We start from the raw sequence: 19,286 nt of genomic DNA, 5'->3' as shown, positions 1-19,286 counted from the left end.
AGTTGATTACAGTATTTAATTGGTTTCAAGTATAGAACATAGTGATTCAGTAGTTATATACATTATTAAGTACCCCAATTAGTGTATTTACTTTCAACACAGAAAGACAGTACAGAACTATTGACTATATTCTCTATTCTGTACTTACATACCCATGACTAATTTATATTACGATTGAATTTTGTGGCTCTTTATCTCCTTCACCTGTTTCACCCACCCATCCCAACCCTTCCTCCGTGCTAACTACCAGTCACTTCACAGTGTCTATAGTCTATTGCTGTTATGTTTTGTTTTGTGTTTAGATTCCATATGTAAGTGAAATCATTTGATATTTGTCTTTCTCTGCCTGGCTTATTTCACTTAGAATAACACCCTCTAAGCCCATCCATGTTGTTGCACATGTCAAGATTTCTTTCTTTTTTTATGGCTGAATAATATCCCGTTGTGTGTGCCACATCTTCTTTATCCATTCGTCTATTGACAGACACTTCGGTTGCTTTGTCTTTCCAAAGAAGACATAGAGATGGCAAACAGGCACATTACACTCCACATTGCTGATCACCAGGAAAATGCACATCAAAACCACAATGAGATATCACCTCACATGAGTCAGAATGGCCACTATCCAAAAGACAAGAAGTTACAAGTGTTGGCGAGGATGTGAAGAAAAGGGAACCTCCTACACTGTTGGTGGGAATGTAAATTGGTGCAGCTACTATGGAAAGCAGTATTTACATTCTTCAAAAAACTAAAAACAATCCCCAAAAACCATATGACCCCGTAATTCCAATTCAAGGCATTTACCTGAAGAAAACAAAATCTCTGATTTGAAAAGATACATGCACCCCTGTTTATTACTCCAATTAGTTTGATCTGGAAATGAATGTAGAATATGAGCCAGGTTTGAACAGTTTGTCATTTTTCTATTAATTTCTTTCTTCTGTTTTCCATTCATTGTGATTTGCATAAGTTCTTTCGCTCTCAAAATTATCATACTACTCCGTGCGTGTGTGTGTGCATCCCTGACTAGAAAATGAGCGGTTTAATTCAGGTTTCCCCTACTGTCATTTCCCTACATCCTTCCGCAGTTGAATTTTGTTTTACATTTCTTTAACAATACTATGTGTATAATTACATGTATATCTACCTAATTATTTCACAACATTGCTCTGAAAAGCTGTTAATTCCATCTTTTGTCATATTTTGAGCCAGTTTTTTGGTGCTAATGACAGTAAATGATTCCTGAGAACATTAATCAATTCAATGGACTTTGAATCTCAACTTCTAAAACCCAAAGAAGGTCAGGGTTTCACATCACATTTCCTAGTTTCACATCAGTCTTCTTTTCTACATAGGGTCTAGGCATTTTTTTGAAACTATCAAACCTCACATCTTCTTAATGTTTTCCTTTCGCTAAGGAAGATCAAGTTGATTCTGTAACACAGAAAGCAAATTCTATGCTAAGTTATTTGACATCACTGATAAAAAAAGGAAATGTCTTTGTGCAAATAATTATCTCATCCAGCCGGACGTTAGAAACCATGCCTTCTTTGTAATTGTTTTCTTTGTTGGCATTATGCTAATTTCATTTTCACCTTTTATGAGCAATTTCAGAGGTTTTATCCAAAGCCATGCTGATACATAACATCTTTCCTTAGGGTTATATGCAGATAATAAGTGGTATCTGTGTCCTTTCAACAATGTTTTCTGAGCACTTAAATGCAGTGTGCACTATGCCATAGTCTCTGAAAAGTGTAGGTATGTTCATTAGCGACCATGCAGGGAGGCAATATGAATTACTCATTTCCTAGTTTATGCCTTCATTAATTATTCATTTATTTTAGGCATTCTCTTAATAAATATTATTTAAAGAGAATTTAAAACCATAACTCCCAACTTCTCACTTGGGTTCTATTTGTTTGGTAGATAATTAATAACTATAGCTCACAGATATTGAGTGCTTTGTGTTGCCAGGCTGTGTGGTATGTACTTTCTGTTCTTTATTTCATTTAACCCTAACAACCCTGTGAAATCAGCGTATGTATTGTTGCCACTTTACAGATGATGAGACTGAGGCTTGGTGAGGGTGTTTACTCAGCATCACACAGGCCATTAGTAGTGGAGCTGAGTTCTGTATCTGCTCCAGACTCCATGCTAACATCCGCTACGCTCTTCCAGTTTAATACATTCCACCTTCACTGGTATGCTTTGGGAAATTAAAGAGTCATTTGTCAGCATGAAATTGCTCAAGGAAGTCTCACCTTGATAGCTTTTTTGATTCATTTTCTTGATCATTCACCCTATTACCCAGCGAGTGTTGATTGAGACCCTTCCCTATGCTCTGCATTTTTTTGCCAAGTCTCTCTGGAGTACAAAGGCACAAAGATGCAACCTTTGCCTTCAAGGAGTTACATGCTTGGAATCAACTATTTGTTTTCTGTCCCCTCCCTGTGGATTTCTCTCTTCATTACTCTTGAGCCATGCAAATTCTTAGCTGTGTGAGGCCAGGAGCAGGTGTTGGTCGCTCAGGCTTGGCAATGGATTGCTATAGGAAATCCTTCACATCTGATTTGAATTGCATATTCACATGTCAACATTCCACAGAATAGAAAATACAGGTGGGGAATTATGATAAGGAAAATGTTCCTTCCTAATTCTCAAAAAGAGGATATGCTCACATTTAAATTTCAAAAAGTACATAGTGTGATATGACAAACAGATTTGCTAAGAAGCTGCTAATTCCAATAAAGAGATGAAACTGACTAGAAGAAAAAGCATAGCTTTCACGCAAGATGCGCACTACGCTCAAGGCCGTTTCTGAGGTGAAGGGGTGGGGCACTTTTCCATAATTCCAGCTAAGAGCTATTTCTATGGCCTCCAGAAGAGGAAGATGAATTGCAGCGACACTGTCCTACAGTGGCCCTGCATTTTTGTCAAAGTCACTCTTTCTAAATTCTGTTGAGAGAAGTAGATAACGCTGCACACTTGATGAGAGTGGAAAAATTGAGAGTGGCCAAAATATTATGACCCTCAAATTTGAGGCGTCCTGTTATCTTATTGACAAATTGATATGAAAACCCAACTTTTCATGGTGTACATATAAATAAAACCAAATGGAAGCCATGTGGAGAGGTGTAAGATAATGTTGCCATGACAACCTCCAGAAACAAGCAGATGCCTCATCATATGGAGCTTTTGCAAATGGGAAACCTCAGGCTCCCCAGGGCTGGTGATCTGTCTGGGAGTCAGGAAAGTGTTGGTTTACATTGCTGGGCTTGACTCATTTGTGTTTCATGCATTTTTTAAACATCTCATTTCATTCTTGCCAAATATATGATAGGAAATCCCCACTTCTGGGGTGTGGCCCCTACCCATCCCCTCTTGGGGACCTGACTCATTCCTGGCAGGACTGACAGTAAGATGGGGAAGAAAGACGTGGAAAAAAGCTCTGCTTCTTTTAACAGATTCTCTGATTCCATTAGCATAGTCACACACCCAAATTATATTATAGAAAGCAGTGAATACTGGTTCATAAAAGGCTTTTATTGTGCTTTCTCAATTTTTCCTAGTAGTAGCTATAAATATCCATATTATCTGAACCAGGGTCCCTTAAAGTATAAAGATTGTTTTACATCCTCATCTGCAAGTCTTGGGTTTGAAAATAGAATAGAAACAGTTTATTTCTGGAAAGGACTCCTATTTCCAGCCCTTTTAAATGTTAAAGTCTAAGTAAGGGGCCACACACCTCCCAAATCCTTCAGCTTAGGAACAACTCACTTATTAAACTCAGGGAGTTCATGTCTTTTTTGCTCCACTGTTCAGAAAGAAGAGGCTAAAAATTGGAAACCATTGCTAGGATACGATGGGTTCATTTGGCCCTGGCGATCCAAAGGAGAGCTTCTGAACAGAGGTAGTGAAAGGCCTCTGCCCTGGCCTGGGGTGGCTGCTTGGAAATATTTCCGTGGAACACCCCAGAGCCTTTCAGGATAGATTTTCACTTTACTTGACTTTCATTGAAAAGTAAGGAGTCCAATTTATTTATTTAATTTTTGTTAAATTGATTTAAGTTGATTTCTAGAACTTTACTATTATCCTTTATTTCTGTTTTTGAAATTGTTCACCAAAAGGGAAAAATACCATTGTAGAAAATAAGTCCTTTCAGAAGCCAAAGGAACTCACTAATCTTCATACAAGTATTATGAAACAAACTTCCTCTGTTAACAGGCCATTCTGTTCAATAAAATATCCTGCAAATGCCACTATCTTATTTATAGCTTAAAGAAAGTCTGTCTACTCTAGATTTAGTAGTTACAGTTGTATTGTTTTTGATAAAATACAAGGAAAGCCATCAGCTCCAAAAGTAAATATCCTTTATATATTGGGAATATATCCAAGGAGCAATGACTTTATAGCTGGGTATTAATGTTAAAGATGTAAGAAAATTGTAAGCAGATTCCTCTGGAGAATCCTTGACATTAGTGTTGCTTAAAACTTTTCTTTGTAAACCTTTGCTCAATTACTCAGGTTCAGTCACCATTACCTTCTCCAAATGACCTTCATGAACCACATTTGGGCATGTTTTGATCTGTCTCCCACTCCTTACCCTCTACGATCAACTCTATGAGCTCAGAGTAGTGTCTCTCTTGAGAGTTGTGATTTATGATCTCACCATCAAATTATTCTCTTACCTCCCATCCCCAACCCCAGGCATTCCTTTCAGGAATATTAAGTGGTGAGGGGAAGGCAAAGGAGTTTAGAGCTTTCCTGGGAATTTCTTTCTTTTGCTGATGTTTCCCCATCTCCATAATTCACCTGGAGCACTTTGATCCCCCGTGTTCTGAACCCAAACTTGTTTATCTGTTTATCTGTCCTTTATCTGCAGCAGCTCCTCTCATGGGTCCCTAGGTAAATCAACACTTACTGTGTTCTATCTCAGGCCAATGAACTCCTGGCCAGCATGGAACCGTGTTCTCTAAGCAGACCAGGGATCTTGTGAAGTTTCAGGCTGAAGCCAGGGTGGAGCTGCAGAGGACATGCCATGCATGTTCTCAGATGCCAACTCTTACCATTCCTTAAGCTCATTTTCTCTTAAGTTCAAGATCCCACATACATTTTCACAAGTTTTCAAACTTCTTTTGTTGGCATTATATGCACATGGCTCTTTCAGCAGCCATCAGACCTTGAAAGTTGTCTGAGAATCAGGAGAATCAGATAGTGATTCCTTTACAATGACGTGGATAGAGAGAGTGGCCAGGATTGCTAATCAAAAATTTTCAATTAACAACTGATGTATGACATACATACACATAATTCTACAAAGTACCCACACATCTATTCTCCTCATTTAATTCTCATAATAGCAGTTCAGTAGCAATCTTGTCTCTCTCTTAAAGAATTTAAGTGACTGGCCCAAGAACAAACCTTCAGACCAATACCAAGTATGGTTCTTTGTAACTCATTTATTAACTAACTATTTCATGTAGTTATGATTTAACTGAATATGTTCAGGAATGACTTTAGGCCTAGATGGAGGAGATGATTGCTTATTCAGTGAGATAGTGGAGAGGGGTGTGGTGGGATGAAGGGGAACTCGTGTGGCAGAATACCCAAAGACCTACAGTTCTAACAATTGAACTTCACCCTCCTGTGTTAAAGATTGTCCCTTGAAGATACTAATTTTCCCAGGAAAGCATAGAGCTCTTTCCTATAATCAGTCATTAGCACTATAGTTTGAGGTACACTGATGTGAGCCATTCAGCAGGGTCTGTACAGGAGTGGCAAAGACCCAGCAGACAGGCTGCCACTCCTAACTCCCCTCCCAACTAGCAAAGACACTTCTAGTTGCTCATACCTTCTGGGAACAGGGGTGGCCTCACATAATCCTTCCAACCCAGTATCCAAGGCAACAGCTTATCTTTGATTGGAGTTGGCATTTGGATTGGAATCCATTTGGAAACAGGACACAGATGGAGAAAGTATAGGGGCTCTGCTTAAGGAAGACAGGACTGGATGGGGGGCTCCCATGGGGACTCCGGTGGCTACATTAGGGACCTGGGTGATGGGGAGGGCATGTGAGTTTAAAGAGGCTGGGAACAAAGAAAAGGTGAGAAGCTTCCAAATGAAAAGATCATGTCATTAATAGCTCTACCTACGTCTGTACCTGCAGATATACATATCCAGTGCTAAATATATTAGTGGCAAAGTCCGGCTAAAGGCTGAGAACCAAAAAGAAACCAAAAAGCAGCAAACTCTGATATTTTAAAAAATATCCCCTTACAAAAGAGATCCCAGGACACGAGTTCATACAAAGACGTCTGACCACAAATTCATCTTCCCACAGACTTATCTTTCTCCCAAGACTCCCTATTGCTTCTGGAGCTGCTCCATTCCCACAGAATTTTGAGACTCGATTCCAAAACTCTTGATGTGCAAGGTAACCATTTGAACTTCCATTTGAATGTATTGGGGATCCACCTCAAAGGATAACTGGGCAGAGAGTGCAGTTGCCCTGTGATGTAGTTGCAAGAGGCTTCTCAGCAGGAGCTGGGAACCCCAAGGGCCCTTCAGAGTTGCCCTGAATTGGGGCAATGAGGCCAGGCCTTTGTATTTCCCACCACGATCCACTCATTGAATGTGAGCTTCCTCTGGGCTGGCCATGTGACCGTCAGCGATAGGGACTCAGTTGAGAGCCATCAGCTGCCGGGAGTGCCAGCTGTTGGGGGAATGGGCGTGGTCTCTGGGTCTGGATGTGGTCTTATAACATGTACCACAGGGATGGATTCAGCTGGGCCCTGATTTACATGAGTTGGATTTACATGGCTGGAGAAAAGGGAAAGGGACCTTTCTGTCATGAGGACGCACAAGATAGGCTTTTTAAAAAAGTGAGCAGAACGTTGTAGCTCTAATAATGGGTATGTGAAGGCAAGCAGGCAGAATATGAAATGAGAAGGGGCTTCCTGCAGAGAATCCTGAATGCTAGGCATGCCTGCACTTCATCATTTTCTGCATTTCATCATTATATATATATATAATCTTTCCCTTATACAAATCTGTAGGGTGGAGGATATGGGGGCCTCTTGTAATATGAGGTTTAAAATTTGATTTAGGATCATTTTGTCACATGTTCTCTCAAATTTGTTTCATGTCCTAACTGCTCATAAGAATACTGAAGCTATATATATATACACATGTATATGTAACTATATAATTGTTTTTTTCTTTCTAGATTTGACTAATATAAGCAAAATCGTCAGTCTGCAAACATGGTGAAATCCTGCAGAACGAAGTTCTGAGAGCTGATATGTCCCTGAAACGCTCTCTCCAGCTTTTCGGATTTTGAAGGAAACAGGCTGATTGGTTCATTTGTATTGGTTTGTAAATGAATGAGAACATGGTTAGAATACAAGCAGACTTGATGAAATTTGGGTAATGAGTACTTGTTTGTAAGGTAATTACAAATGAAGGGCCACATTCATTTTTTTTTTACAATCTTGGTATTTCACACTTGGAAATAATGGAAACAGAGGTAGCTGCTAAGCGGATGATGAGTACAGATGGTAGGCAGAGCCAGGACTGACAGCTTAGGTCCCAGACACACTTACTCTGTCTTGGACACCCTCCAAGGTAAATTAGGGAAATAATGCCACTTGTCTTAATTTCAGTCTTTCCATTTATAGAACTGGGAGATTTACTACCATATTTTACTAAGCTCAATTTGAGGAGTTATTAATTTAAGTAAAATGCTGTAGATTGTTTTGAGAAGGTACTATAAAGAGAAAAAAGAATATAAAGTAGGAATTCATGTCTTGGCAATTTAAAGTGAGGTCACTGATTTACAAAGCATTGTCTTTTGCAATGCAAATTTTTAGGGGGAGTTAATCAGCAGAGGACTCAGTGAAGCTTTTATACTCTTGTACGTCTAAGAATCTCATGAAGCTGGGAACCTCTCCTAGGGATTTCTGTTTCAGAAGGTTTGATGGATGTCAGAAATACGTATTTTAACATGTGTCTTGCCTGATTCTGAAGAACATGTTCTGCTGTCCCCATCTAGTGATCCACTTAGATCTATGTAAAAGTTTGACTAAAAGGGTCTGCACATGCCTTTGGATCTGGATAGGAAATATGAATAAGAGGGTGCCAACCTGGTGTGAGTCAACTAGGGCCCATTGCAGACTGTGGCATTTTGGAAAGCACATGTAAAGAACAGTTATGTGAGTCTTGATCAGAATTCCCATCTAGAATATCCTTTTATCAATTCTGTAGAAAATTGCAATCCTACCGCAAGTTTACAGAGTGTAGAGGTGGAGTATTTGTGAATAGTCCTAATAATTACCACAACCCTCAAAACTCTGACTTGTTATATCTTCCCCAAATCTTTCTACTAATCTCCTAGGTTTGGAAACTCCTGGCTTGTCTAGCTAAACTTTGGAGGAGCTGCCCAGCAGAGGTTCAAATCCTTTCCCTGACTTATTGGTAAGGCACCCAAGTGAGTGTAGGACTGTATTCAGTAGGCATCCAGTCCAACTAACCACTGTTAGTAGCAACTCACCCAACTCTTCAAGAGGGAACCAAGCGCAAAGTAACTGTATTTTTTATTTCTATGAACAACAAAATACTTTCATAATTTCCCATTCCCATTGCTTTAAAGAGCACATATATTACAAATAAAAGAACTCCACAAACTTTAAAGATTAGTTTTTATCAACACTTTTGTACACATACACAAATACTTTAACATAACAGTATCTGAAATGTTATTCATATAATTTTAGCACTGTCATAAGTATTAACTAAAAAGGTTCTTTTAAATTTGGTAAAAACCGTATTTTTTTTTTTACAATCTTCTATTTACATTGGAAATGTGCTTAAATGTTACAAAAACATTCACTTTGACCTTTAAAATATGTGTACTAGGACTTGGTTTTGAACATATTGTAACTGACAGCAAATTTAGGGTTTGCTTTTGAGCTACACATTCATTGGGATTTCATGGCAAATATTCAGCTCGGCTTGATCAACACTACTCAAAGAAAAAAAAACTAAGAAATGTGCAAATCCGAAGGCTGGCAAGATTTTCAAGCTAGCGAGGTAAAAAAAAAAAACATATTAACACCATAAAAACTTCAAATAAATTAAAACGTTCACTTCCCCGAGATTAGGTACAAATTCTGATAGTTCTCTTAGAGGTGTGTCGGACACGGCGGATCTTCCTCAAACTTCCGCACCAGGTGAGACCGAGATGGTGGGCGGAGCTGGGGTCACCCTGCTAATTACTCGAGGGCAGGTGCGCTCCACTCCGTGCTTTGAAGGGTCTTCCCTGCAGGTAATCTTAAACCAGGAGAAAACAAAGAGATCACAGAGGGGTTCATGTTAATATCTCCAAACACAAAACTAAAACCCCAAACAGTGATTTTTAAAAAATTCCCCAAAGGGGATCTGCACATTTTGAAAATGCACTGAAGATCTGAAGAATTTTTTCCCCAAACCGATGTCATAGCCATTTTGGCAAGATTGAGACCGTCACAATATTTTTCAACTATCAGATATAAATTTACAAATGTTTGAATGAACCTTATGAATGTATCTGGGTAATTCCAGAATTTCATTTTATTCTAAAAGTTTGTAATTTTACTGTCAAAATCTACAAAAAAGGGAAACATCTGAAGTCTTGTTTAAATGTTTGCATTAATGGAAACATAAAAAAAAAAGACCCTTGACCTGATTTTCCTTTTGAAAATAATCTTAATATGCCTAAATAATACTCAGCTGTCAGATCTGTTTGAATAATAATATGCAAACACAGTTAACAGAAACCCCAGACTTCTCTAAAATCTATCTCTGTATAAAAGGGACTTAAAGAATATTTTATATTTCTAGTTATGAAGATTGTCCCACCAACTTCACATGTGACCATGCTTTAAATCTTCCAAGATAGAATTTCCTCTTCTGTCCCCACAGAGCATCCAGTCCCCAAGTCCCCTATACTACCAATAAATTCTCTTTATGCTCAGTGTTACAAGTTCTGCTTAAATATTTGGCAAATAATGTTTCCAAAGAGTATCTAAAACTCTAAGGGCCTATGCTTTTGCATCTTGTCTAACTGGCACCATTAACAGAGTAGATTGGTTAAATTCTCTGTATTTTGTATATGATATCCATTACTGCCCTTGACTTGACTATGCTGTCATTCCTGTAAATATGTTGAAAGAGCCCAAAATAAGCATCTTATATTTATGTTTCATCCAGACACTTATATGTATTACTTTTATCTCCATCAAGGATGCTTTTATGTTTTCTGTCTGTTTATAAAACAGTGCAGCATTCTGGCTGCCTATGAAGGTATTTATTTCCTGCCTGTCACTTGAGCAACTCAAACTGCTTCACCTCAGCATCTCCATTAGCATCCACTTTATCCTGTTCCATCTCCTTCCTTATCCTGAAGGGTCTTTCACTAAGTACGGGGGCTTCAGATATCCTTTTAACTGAGACTTGCTGGCCACTCTTGGAATGATTGCATAATTAATTCTATTTCTATTTCTCTCTATCCATTGTAACTTTATTTCTATTTCAGTGGTAGAACTTTTCTTTACACTGTAATTACATATATGCTTATTTCCAGAATGTATGAGTGAGCATATAAGTATGTGCAGATATTTATGCAATATAGGTCATGGTTCATTCACATATTACAGGATTATGCTAAAATTTGACTACCCCTCCCTCCACTAGAGTTCAAACCCAAACATTAGGGTTATACATCTTTTTATTTAAAAAAAATTTGAGAAAAGAAGAAAAACTTTTTTGTTATAAATCTGAACTGAGAGAAATACTTACATTTTAAATATTTTACAGACCTTTATCCTTTGCTAGCTATTCCTAATTTTAAGAAAATTGTTATTACAACTCAGAACTCTTACCAATGGTTGTCATGAAAATAACTTACTTTGCTGTTGATAACGGTTTTGCTACAGACAATTTTAATTGATAATTATCAATTAAGTAGTTCCACCTCTAGATTCTCCTCTATGAAGTTAGAAGTTAATGTTTTGTCCTTATTTTAAGGTGGAAATGTGGAATGGCCATATAATAAATTCTTTTTAACGAAAACTTTTTCCGAAGATACCATGTATGTTGTGGTCACTGTCTATATATAAAGACTTATGTGACAAAATTCCATAGACTCTCAGGACCTGCAGAAAGTACCTTTCCTGCCAACAGATCTATTTCTTTCACTGAATAGCAAGACCTGCACAATTCATCAGTTTCTTTTCTTTGCATCAGTTTCCAGGGAGCATAGAGCCCAATTTTGCTTCCTTTAGCAAAGGTTTTCTGGGAAAGAAATTATTTTTCTCTCCCCTGCATCACCTGGGGAGATTGTCCTTGTACTTTTGTATTAGACTTCAGTACATAGTCAGTCTTAGTTTTGGATCATAATGAGCTCAAATACACTTTAGAAGTTGTAGAGTATGAATATTCTTTTTAAAAGCTAAGTTGTTAACTTCTGAACTTCAGGCTCTTTTCCCCCCTATATCAACCTACCTCGAAATGGAAATAAAGTTGTTCTAATTAAGTAAACACTTAGAGAACAGAAGCCACTATGGAGGTGTCTGGGGACAATGAACAGCTAGGAAGAGGTGGGTAGACTAGAAGGCCACAAAGGACAGAGTAGACATAAGGAGAGAAGCACATACCACTTTTGCTTACAGTACTGAGGGAAATACTAGACACAGAAGGACAGAAGCTGTATAAATATGGACCTCGACAGAGCTGCCAGGAAAAAAAAGAGAAAAGCATTTTTTGCACAAAGTTTTAAAGTCAGATACAATTTACAGTTGCAAACCAGCATTTCTTCACCACCTTCTCCAATTTTCAGGTCCACTGTTCTTTTGGTTTCACTCTCAGATTTATGATTTCCCCATGCGTCTGAGCCATCACTCCTGGGCATTTAATTCCCATCAGTCCTTAATAATCCCAAACCAGCATTTCCCCTAGGAATCCCATCCAGGGAGATGAATTCTTTCCAACATAAGTCAATTAACCATTTCTTTCTCCAGCTACTATGGAGAGTTTAAAATGTGCATAGAAGGAGATGGAAAAGAAGAAAAAAGAAACATATATGGGTAATGCAGTTAGAATATATGATGCGTATGACACATTTCATGCTTTGTGAGTAGTGTTGACAGTGCTGGGCCAGTTTAGGCAAGAAAGGGGAGCTAATATTTAATGAGTGGCTACTATGCATGAAGCACTATTAGGAGACTAATTCAAGTTCTCCCTCTCAATTATTCTGTAGAGAACACATCTACACCTTCCTGGAGGAGACCATGGGTGATGAGATGTCCAGCTAGAATGTGGGGGTTGATGGTGGCTGGGAAGCCAAAAAAACAGCTCCTGGCTTTGAACTACTTGATTCTCAGCACCTCAAAAAATACTGTGATTAGTAAATGTTTAGATTCTATGCTCAGCCTTACAGAATGTGCTGGATCTGTGTCAGAAATCATGGATGACTTGCTTGTGGGGTGGTAGATTGAGTTTTATCCCAATTCTGCAAGTCTTCAGGAGGCCCAGCCTCTTCAGAAGTAGCCCCTTAGAAGGCCATGGCCCCAGAACTGGTGTTCGTCCTGAGTTCGGTGCGGAGACCCCTAGGGCAGGACTGTGGAACCCCACGTCACAGCCTCAGGGTTGTGAGGTCCTGAATCAGGGCCGGCAGGTGGCATCAAGCCCCAGCGGGAACGTCACCCAGTGTTCCTAGGTGTTCTAATAGAGCCATTTGTTCTAAAAAGCCAACAGTTTGTATGGTTTGGGTAAACATCTCTGAAAGTTGTAGAAAATATCTGGGTTCTCATTTTTTACATATTTCCCCCCAATTCATCTCTGTTTTGAGGCAAGGGTTGCTGTATGGGAGAGAGGGCAACTCAGTAACATGGTGTTCATGTAAGGTACAGTGATTTCAGCAGCAAGAATAGAGATCTCTCTAGTCCTTCTGGTATGGGGAATAGAATGGACCCTTTCCATGAACTGACAGCCAGGGCCACCAGAGGGAATCCTCACCTGCTCGTTCATGATGGCAGAGAGCTCGCCGAGCATGTCCTTATAATGGGACCTCAGCTCCTCCTGGTACTCCAACTGGTCCTCTTTGATGAGGCGCTCATTCACATCAAGGGCCTGCCCACATGCATCTGCAAATTGCCTTTAGTGACAGCAATAAGAAAATCAACAACCAGCCATAGCAAGTGACAACTCAAAGTCAGGCTGTTGATAGACTCTGCCCCCTGGAAGATGGTTGGTCAGGTGGCTTCCTGGGGAAGTCATGACTCCCTGTCCAAAGGCGGCCAAGGAAGAACTTTCTAGCAAAGAGAAGCTTACCTGAAGATTTCCTTCAAAAGTTTTACTTGGTTGTCAGGGTATTTCTTTGCATTGGTTTCTTCCAGAAAAGCTCGTGCATAGGCCATTGGCCCAGCATTAACCTGTTGGGGAGAGGACAGGTGGCTGAGGATGACCCTGTCTCCTCTGTAGAGCCTGGTCCATAACCAGGTGAGTAGCCCCAATCATGTGGTAGCCCAATTCTCCCACACTGTCTTGTAGTCTACTAATTTGTTATCTGTCTTGTCTGCCGTCCCAACCAGTTGATCAGCTACTAAAGGATACATCTGAACTCCATCCTTCAAGGCCATTCTTCCCAAACTGTATGTCATTTGCTCCCCATTTCATGTATTTGCAATATCCACATTCTGCTTGCACTATTATTTTCTAAATATCTTGAAAAACTAGACTGACTTTTATTTACTTAAACAAATTTAATATCTGTGAAATCAAATTTTTGATGTGCCAGTTTTTTTTCTACTAACATTAAAGTAAACACATAACTATGAATAAAAGACATTCCACAGTGGTAGTGGTGTAGGAACCATCTGGGGAATCACTATTTTACTGTATTCAACTTGACAGGTTGGCTGAGATTCTGGCCCAAGGAGGCGTGTATCAGATTTGTCAAATGAATGCACAACGCCAGGTCCTATCGATGCTCGCACACGAGAAGGCTCACCCTAGTCAAGGGGTCCATGTTCTTTATAGGCCTTTACTGTGACCATGGGACTTGGAAGGAAAAAGCTAAAGAAGAAGGAAGCTAATACTGCAGCTGAACTGTCTTCAGGTAGCTATGCCCGCCAGGTATTGCCAGCATGAAAGAACGAATAAATGATATTGGATGCTTTCCTTTGCTTCATTAGATCCAGTCTGCACTCCCCCTTACACAACTATGTGCTAGGGAAGCTGTCCCATTTGGAGTATAACAATGGTTCTCTTGCCTTCTGGCTTCTACAAATTTCTTACGATAATTGTTTTGAGTGGGTCATGGGGACACTGACAAGAGGTAGGTGGGGCCGAGGGGAGCCAGCTCAGTATCAGCATCAAGATTGCTGATTTTTCCTTTTGCCTCAAGCTCCAAAATAGCTCCTCGTGGCTCTGTTACTGGCCTACCTTTATTTAACATGTTAATTCTTTGTTCATTATGAGTTTTTGGAGTTATTTCTGATGTTAAAAAGTACGGCATTAAATATGATCTGATCTTGATTACTGAGTTTTTTGATGCTCCCTTGAATTTTGTGCCCAGGGTGAGTACCTGACTCGCCTCACCCTAGTTTCAGCCCTGTTAGGGTATTTAGCCCCAGGGCTTCCTCCTTGCAGTCCTTTTACAGAGGCCACCTTGTCCTTGGTCTGGGTCTATCTGTCTGTCTGTCGTCCTAGCTCTCTCCCTGCTTCCATTAGCTTTTCCCTCCCTGAGCATCAGGTCTACAGAGGGTGAGAGCCTCTCAGTGTAGCTACATCCTGTACCTGCCTATGTTGTTTTCCCTAAATATTGCTGATGCTTTTACAAATAGCCTATTTATTACACTGCCCTTAATCATCCACTGTGAGCAGGCCGTCTACTTCCTATCAGGACCCTGACAGTCAGATAAATAATGGTGCATGCTTTATGAGCTAATATACATTTAAAAATAGTTTTTGAACAGGTTTATAAGGCTCTTAATGAGAGAGCCATGTTTGCTCATTCATTCATTCATTCATTCATTCATTCATTCATTCATTCATTCATTCATATGTTAGGATATAGAATGTAGAACACAGCTTATCCAGGTGGGAAAGGAGGGCAGAGGAAGAAATTTCATTTCAGCTAAACTTAAGAAAGGCTTATCTCCAGGTATCTGGCACCATCAACATGCATTTACAACAAGACAAAATTGTAAGACTCTGTAAGTGTGTTGGTACCACAAACAGAACACATGTCTCTTAAACCTTTTATAAAAAAATTTCAAGGGCATTTATTTATGCCAGGCTCCACTGACCACGTGCATCTCAGCTCTGGGCAATGCTTACTTTCACGCTGACACTGCCTTGGAGTTTCAGCTGCAGTCTGATCATGTCCACCTCTTCCATTGTGCAAAGCTGATTAAGCTCAGCAACTTTCTTGGACATCTCATCAATTGCCACTTCAATAGGATTCAGTTCTGTGCTCGACTGGCTTACGACTTGGATTCTTTTCTTCACATATGGGAACAAATGACTCGCTGCACAAAAGCAATACCAGAGGGTTGAGGCTGAGGGTTAGTGAAGAGTCAAGCGCTCCCCTGAAGGTCCAGATGATATTGCATCATTTTTTTGCACATAGCACGTCCCATCCTGCATGTTCTTCGTATACGTGAGTTATTCTTTCTCCTACATGCCGCACACTTTCTCCTCTCCTAGCTTTTGCCTCAGCTACGTTCGCCTGGCATGCTCTGCCACACCTCACCAGCAACGTGTCCTCATGCTCTGGGTTGGATTAAGACCTTTATAGTCTCTAAAGGCTGAAAAGATAATAGCTTCTACCACAACTTGTAATTCCATTAAGAACTACACTCAGCACAACAAAGAATGCTGCAGTAGGTACTAAATAGCATATGTTCTAATAGCTTTGTTCTAATTTTTCTTTTTATTACAAAAGTTCTGGAGAAGTTTACTGAAGATGAATGTTTCCTATCATCAGATGTCACCGCTCTTCACAGAGCTTTTGCGTAATACGGGACCGCTCATCTCTCCAAGCAGTTTTGTTATCCCCCGTCCAGAATGCCTTTGCTCAGCTTTTCCCCCCAGATGCTGCCGTTTCCTTTCTCATGCTGTGCTCACCTGAAATGCTCGCTTTGCTTGATGCTTTCTCTTACCAGCCCGTGAGCCCCTTGAGGGCAAGAATCATGTTTCGTTTATGTGAATTGCCAGAACAGTGCCCAGTACCTAGCAGACACTCATTCATTTAATGTTTGTTCAATAAATGAAAGGACAACCAGCTCATAGCAGAGATCCAGATGGTTCTAGGGGTGGTGCTGGAGGTCACCCTCTGCCTTCACTTCCCAGATGAGGAACCTGAAATTCCTGAGGGATTTAGAATCTCGTCCCAGAGCACACAGTTCTGAGAGCTGCTGGCCTAGTGGTAACTGACGGAGGGTTCAGGGAGAGGGACAGTAAGTTCAGAGCCCCTTTCCCAAGACACGGACACCACCACCCGTATGACTCAAGATCTAAAGGGAAGAGTAAAGTAACTCCACGGGCCATTTCTCTTCTGGGTGACCTTACAAGGGTATCCCTCTTGATAGAGCTAAAGAAGGAGACATCTGCTCTTCCTGACAGACCTTTCCAAGTGAGCACATTTTGGGTACTGTCTGCGGGACTGAACCGTCTTGGTCCCCACGACTCCCACCTAACAAAGGGGCCTGCCCTGGAATGAGCACCCCCTCGGCCGCCGTACCCCTGCACCTACTTGTCAGCACAGTTCGCCGCTTGCACTGCTCCTCCACCCCACCATGCTTCTTGCCCGACAGCGTGAAGGGCGTCTCAAAGACAAAGCGGTTGATGTTGTGGTGCATTTCGAAATCTGTTCTCCGGTCCTCTATTTCCTTTTCCTCAAAGAACGGCGTGACATAGGTGACCTGGATGTAGGCGTATTTGGGGTCCAGGTCCTTGGAGTTCACCTGTGTTAACACATCATGGTGAGAGAAAGGGTGGCGAGCCATAAAGTGCTCCAGAAAAAAGGGTAACTTGTGACTTGCATATTGTAACTGCATCATTCCCTCAGCAGGCATCCTGAGGGGGCTGCCCCTCTCCCCTGGGGGAAAAATGGGCATCATCATTTCAGAGCTGGGTGTAGCTGGAACCACAGAAAGAGCACCTGGCTGGGCTGGGGTCAGGCACCCTGATGGCGGCAGAGGTGGGACTGGAGCCAGCTCACCAAGTGGCTGGGGCACTTTGAAACCTAAGTACCTGGTTGTGGCCTATTATTTTATCATTTATTTTCTTTCTCTTCTATAATGAATATCCTCACCTCTGTCTAGAATACAAGCTTCTTAAGGCTGGAAATTTATTTCTTTGTCCCTCTAGGATATAGGGCTGTCGGCTCTGGGATTGTGTGTAGAAGGAGGTTCCTGGTTTGCTTAGCAGACAATTAGCCTGTCACATGACTGCGAATATTTCTATTTTTCAATTTGTCTCATTCCTTCTATTACCATTCCACATAATTTCTTTACTAACTGCTTTTGTGAACAGGCTTGACAAACAGCAAGGAAGTCAGGTTGGGGGGTCAGAAAAGCCAGGGAATTACTCTTGCTGTTCTTCAAGGTTGAAAGCGATGATTCTCAGCGAATGATTCCTTGAAGAATTTTCAAACTTTTCCTTACTTTCTCCCTCTGACTACAAATCCTCTGCTGAACCAATTTCAGAGATTCGAAGAAGCCCCTAAACTTATTCATAATGCTCCTTATAATTATACTGTAAGATGAGTGTAAGTGTAGCCATTTTATGTATTAAAAAAATGGAGATTCAGAGCAGCCACCCAATTTCACAAGATGGATTGCCAGCTGCTTGGTGGTACACGGTGGAATGAAGACGCAGTTGCTCTGACACCAGATTGACACCTTTGCCATCCCCCTGGGAACCTGGTCTGTACTTCCTATGTAGGACAGGCGCCGTGACAGCAGTTCCAGTTCTGTCCACTTTTACAGGGAAGGGGGTTTTACTTTTCAAGCTAAGGAGGAGAATGATGAACACACTTGTAACAGCTTCTGCCCAGACCCAGGAATCTCATGCCCAGACCCCTCCAAATACCAGCTTTGGGAAAGAGGACAGGGAGAAAGACAGAGGCTTATATGTCAGGTGCAAACCAGGTTTTCCAGCCCCATCTTCTGCCACCCTCTTCTACCCAACCTGTGTTTCAAAGATTTGCCACTCTCTAAACACACCTCCCCCTCTCACGGCACCCTGGCATTCCATGTGCTGGGCTTCTCCCAGTGCCTCTGCTCCGAGCAAATGCCTTCTCATTGCACAGTTCCCATCTCCAACACCGCCCTTCTGTGAAGCATTGCCCAGCCAAGAACGAGGTGTTCAGGGAGTCCCCAGCCCTGAGTTCTCCCTGTATGACTTATGCCATGTCACCCATGGTACTTTATTGCCCTCTATTTAATGAGCTGTCTGCATGCATCCTTCTCTCCTTTGCCTCAAGTGAACAGCTAGCTCTGCAAGGAGAAGACTGCACTAGATCCTAGTTCTGGGCCTGACATGCAGTAGGTGCTTAATAGAGTTTGGCTAAATGAAAGTGTTACCAGCAGATTCTAATTAATCTAATCAGAGGATGCAAGCATTTGCTTTCTGGAGCCATGAGGAGGTAATTGGATGTTCACAGGTTAATACAATGTAATTGGCAAGTCTACTCTCACAGAGGATAGGTTTCAAAATTGGCATGACTCAGGAAGACCTCCATGACTGAATCAATAATGTTTTACTCTTCCCTCCAAGTCCACCACTGGCGCTGATCATTTTAACCCTTTAATTGCTTTTCAAATGCAAACAACCTATGCGAGCAAGATGGAGAATTTAGTGGATTGTTTCTAAGATTACCTAAAAGTTAACTCAAATACACACATATAATGCCTTTGACCAACAAATAAAATAAAATAACCAATTGACCAACCCATAAGCATATAAGCAAAAGAGCTAAGTGTAGGTGGTTTACTTTGTGTAATCTGGCGTAAAATAAAAAATAAGTATAACTTAAAAATACAAACTTAAATCAGTTCTTCCTGTTTGCATGAATACTAAATCCCCTCTACCTTGTTGGAATCCTGGATTATCTTCACATTGTCTGCTCCAAATTTATCTGCATATAGTTTGAGCAGTCTTTGGGAAATCTCAGAGAGACCCGTCAGCTTAGGCTCTTTATAAATATACTCTTTACCTTCTTCTTCTTCAAAAAAACCCTATGG

General features: G+C 40.7%; 1 protein-coding gene across 13 annotated transcripts in view; it reads right to left on the bottom strand.

Annotated features, from left to right (window-relative positions):
* Positions 1–8,682: 8,682 nt before the first annotated feature.
* The window catches only part of DOCK10 (dedicator of cytokinesis 10), a 233,745-nt gene continuing 223,141 nt past the window's right edge, over positions 8,683–19,286 (bottom strand). For 8 of the 13 annotated variants that reach the window (XM_073218047.1, XM_073218048.1, XM_073218045.1 and 5 more), the window contains 7 exons: positions 19,134–19,280; positions 16,793–17,003; positions 15,376–15,566; positions 13,366–13,466; positions 13,051–13,189; positions 11,691–11,766; positions 8,683–9,327 (listed from right to left, as the gene is read on the bottom strand). In XM_073218047.1, coding sequence (XP_073074148.1) covers positions 9,266–9,327; positions 11,691–11,766; positions 13,051–13,189; positions 13,366–13,466; positions 15,376–15,566; positions 16,793–17,003; positions 19,134–19,280 — 927 coding nt within the window. In that variant the 3' untranslated portion in view covers positions 8,683–9,265. The remainder of the gene's footprint in view (positions 9,328–11,690; positions 11,767–13,050; positions 13,190–13,365; positions 13,467–15,375; positions 15,567–16,792; positions 17,004–19,133; positions 19,281–19,286) is intronic. The other 5 variants (XM_073218053.1, XM_017664842.3, XM_073218052.1 and 2 more) reach the window with 2 other exon arrangements.

The sequence above is a fragment of the Manis javanica genome, chromosome 12, assembly GCF_040802235.1.
Source record: "Manis javanica isolate MJ-LG chromosome 12, MJ_LKY, whole genome shotgun sequence".
Classification (NCBI taxonomy): domain Eukaryota; kingdom Metazoa; phylum Chordata; class Mammalia; order Pholidota; family Manidae; genus Manis; species Manis javanica.
This window is presented reverse-complemented; position numbering and strand designations above follow the sequence as displayed.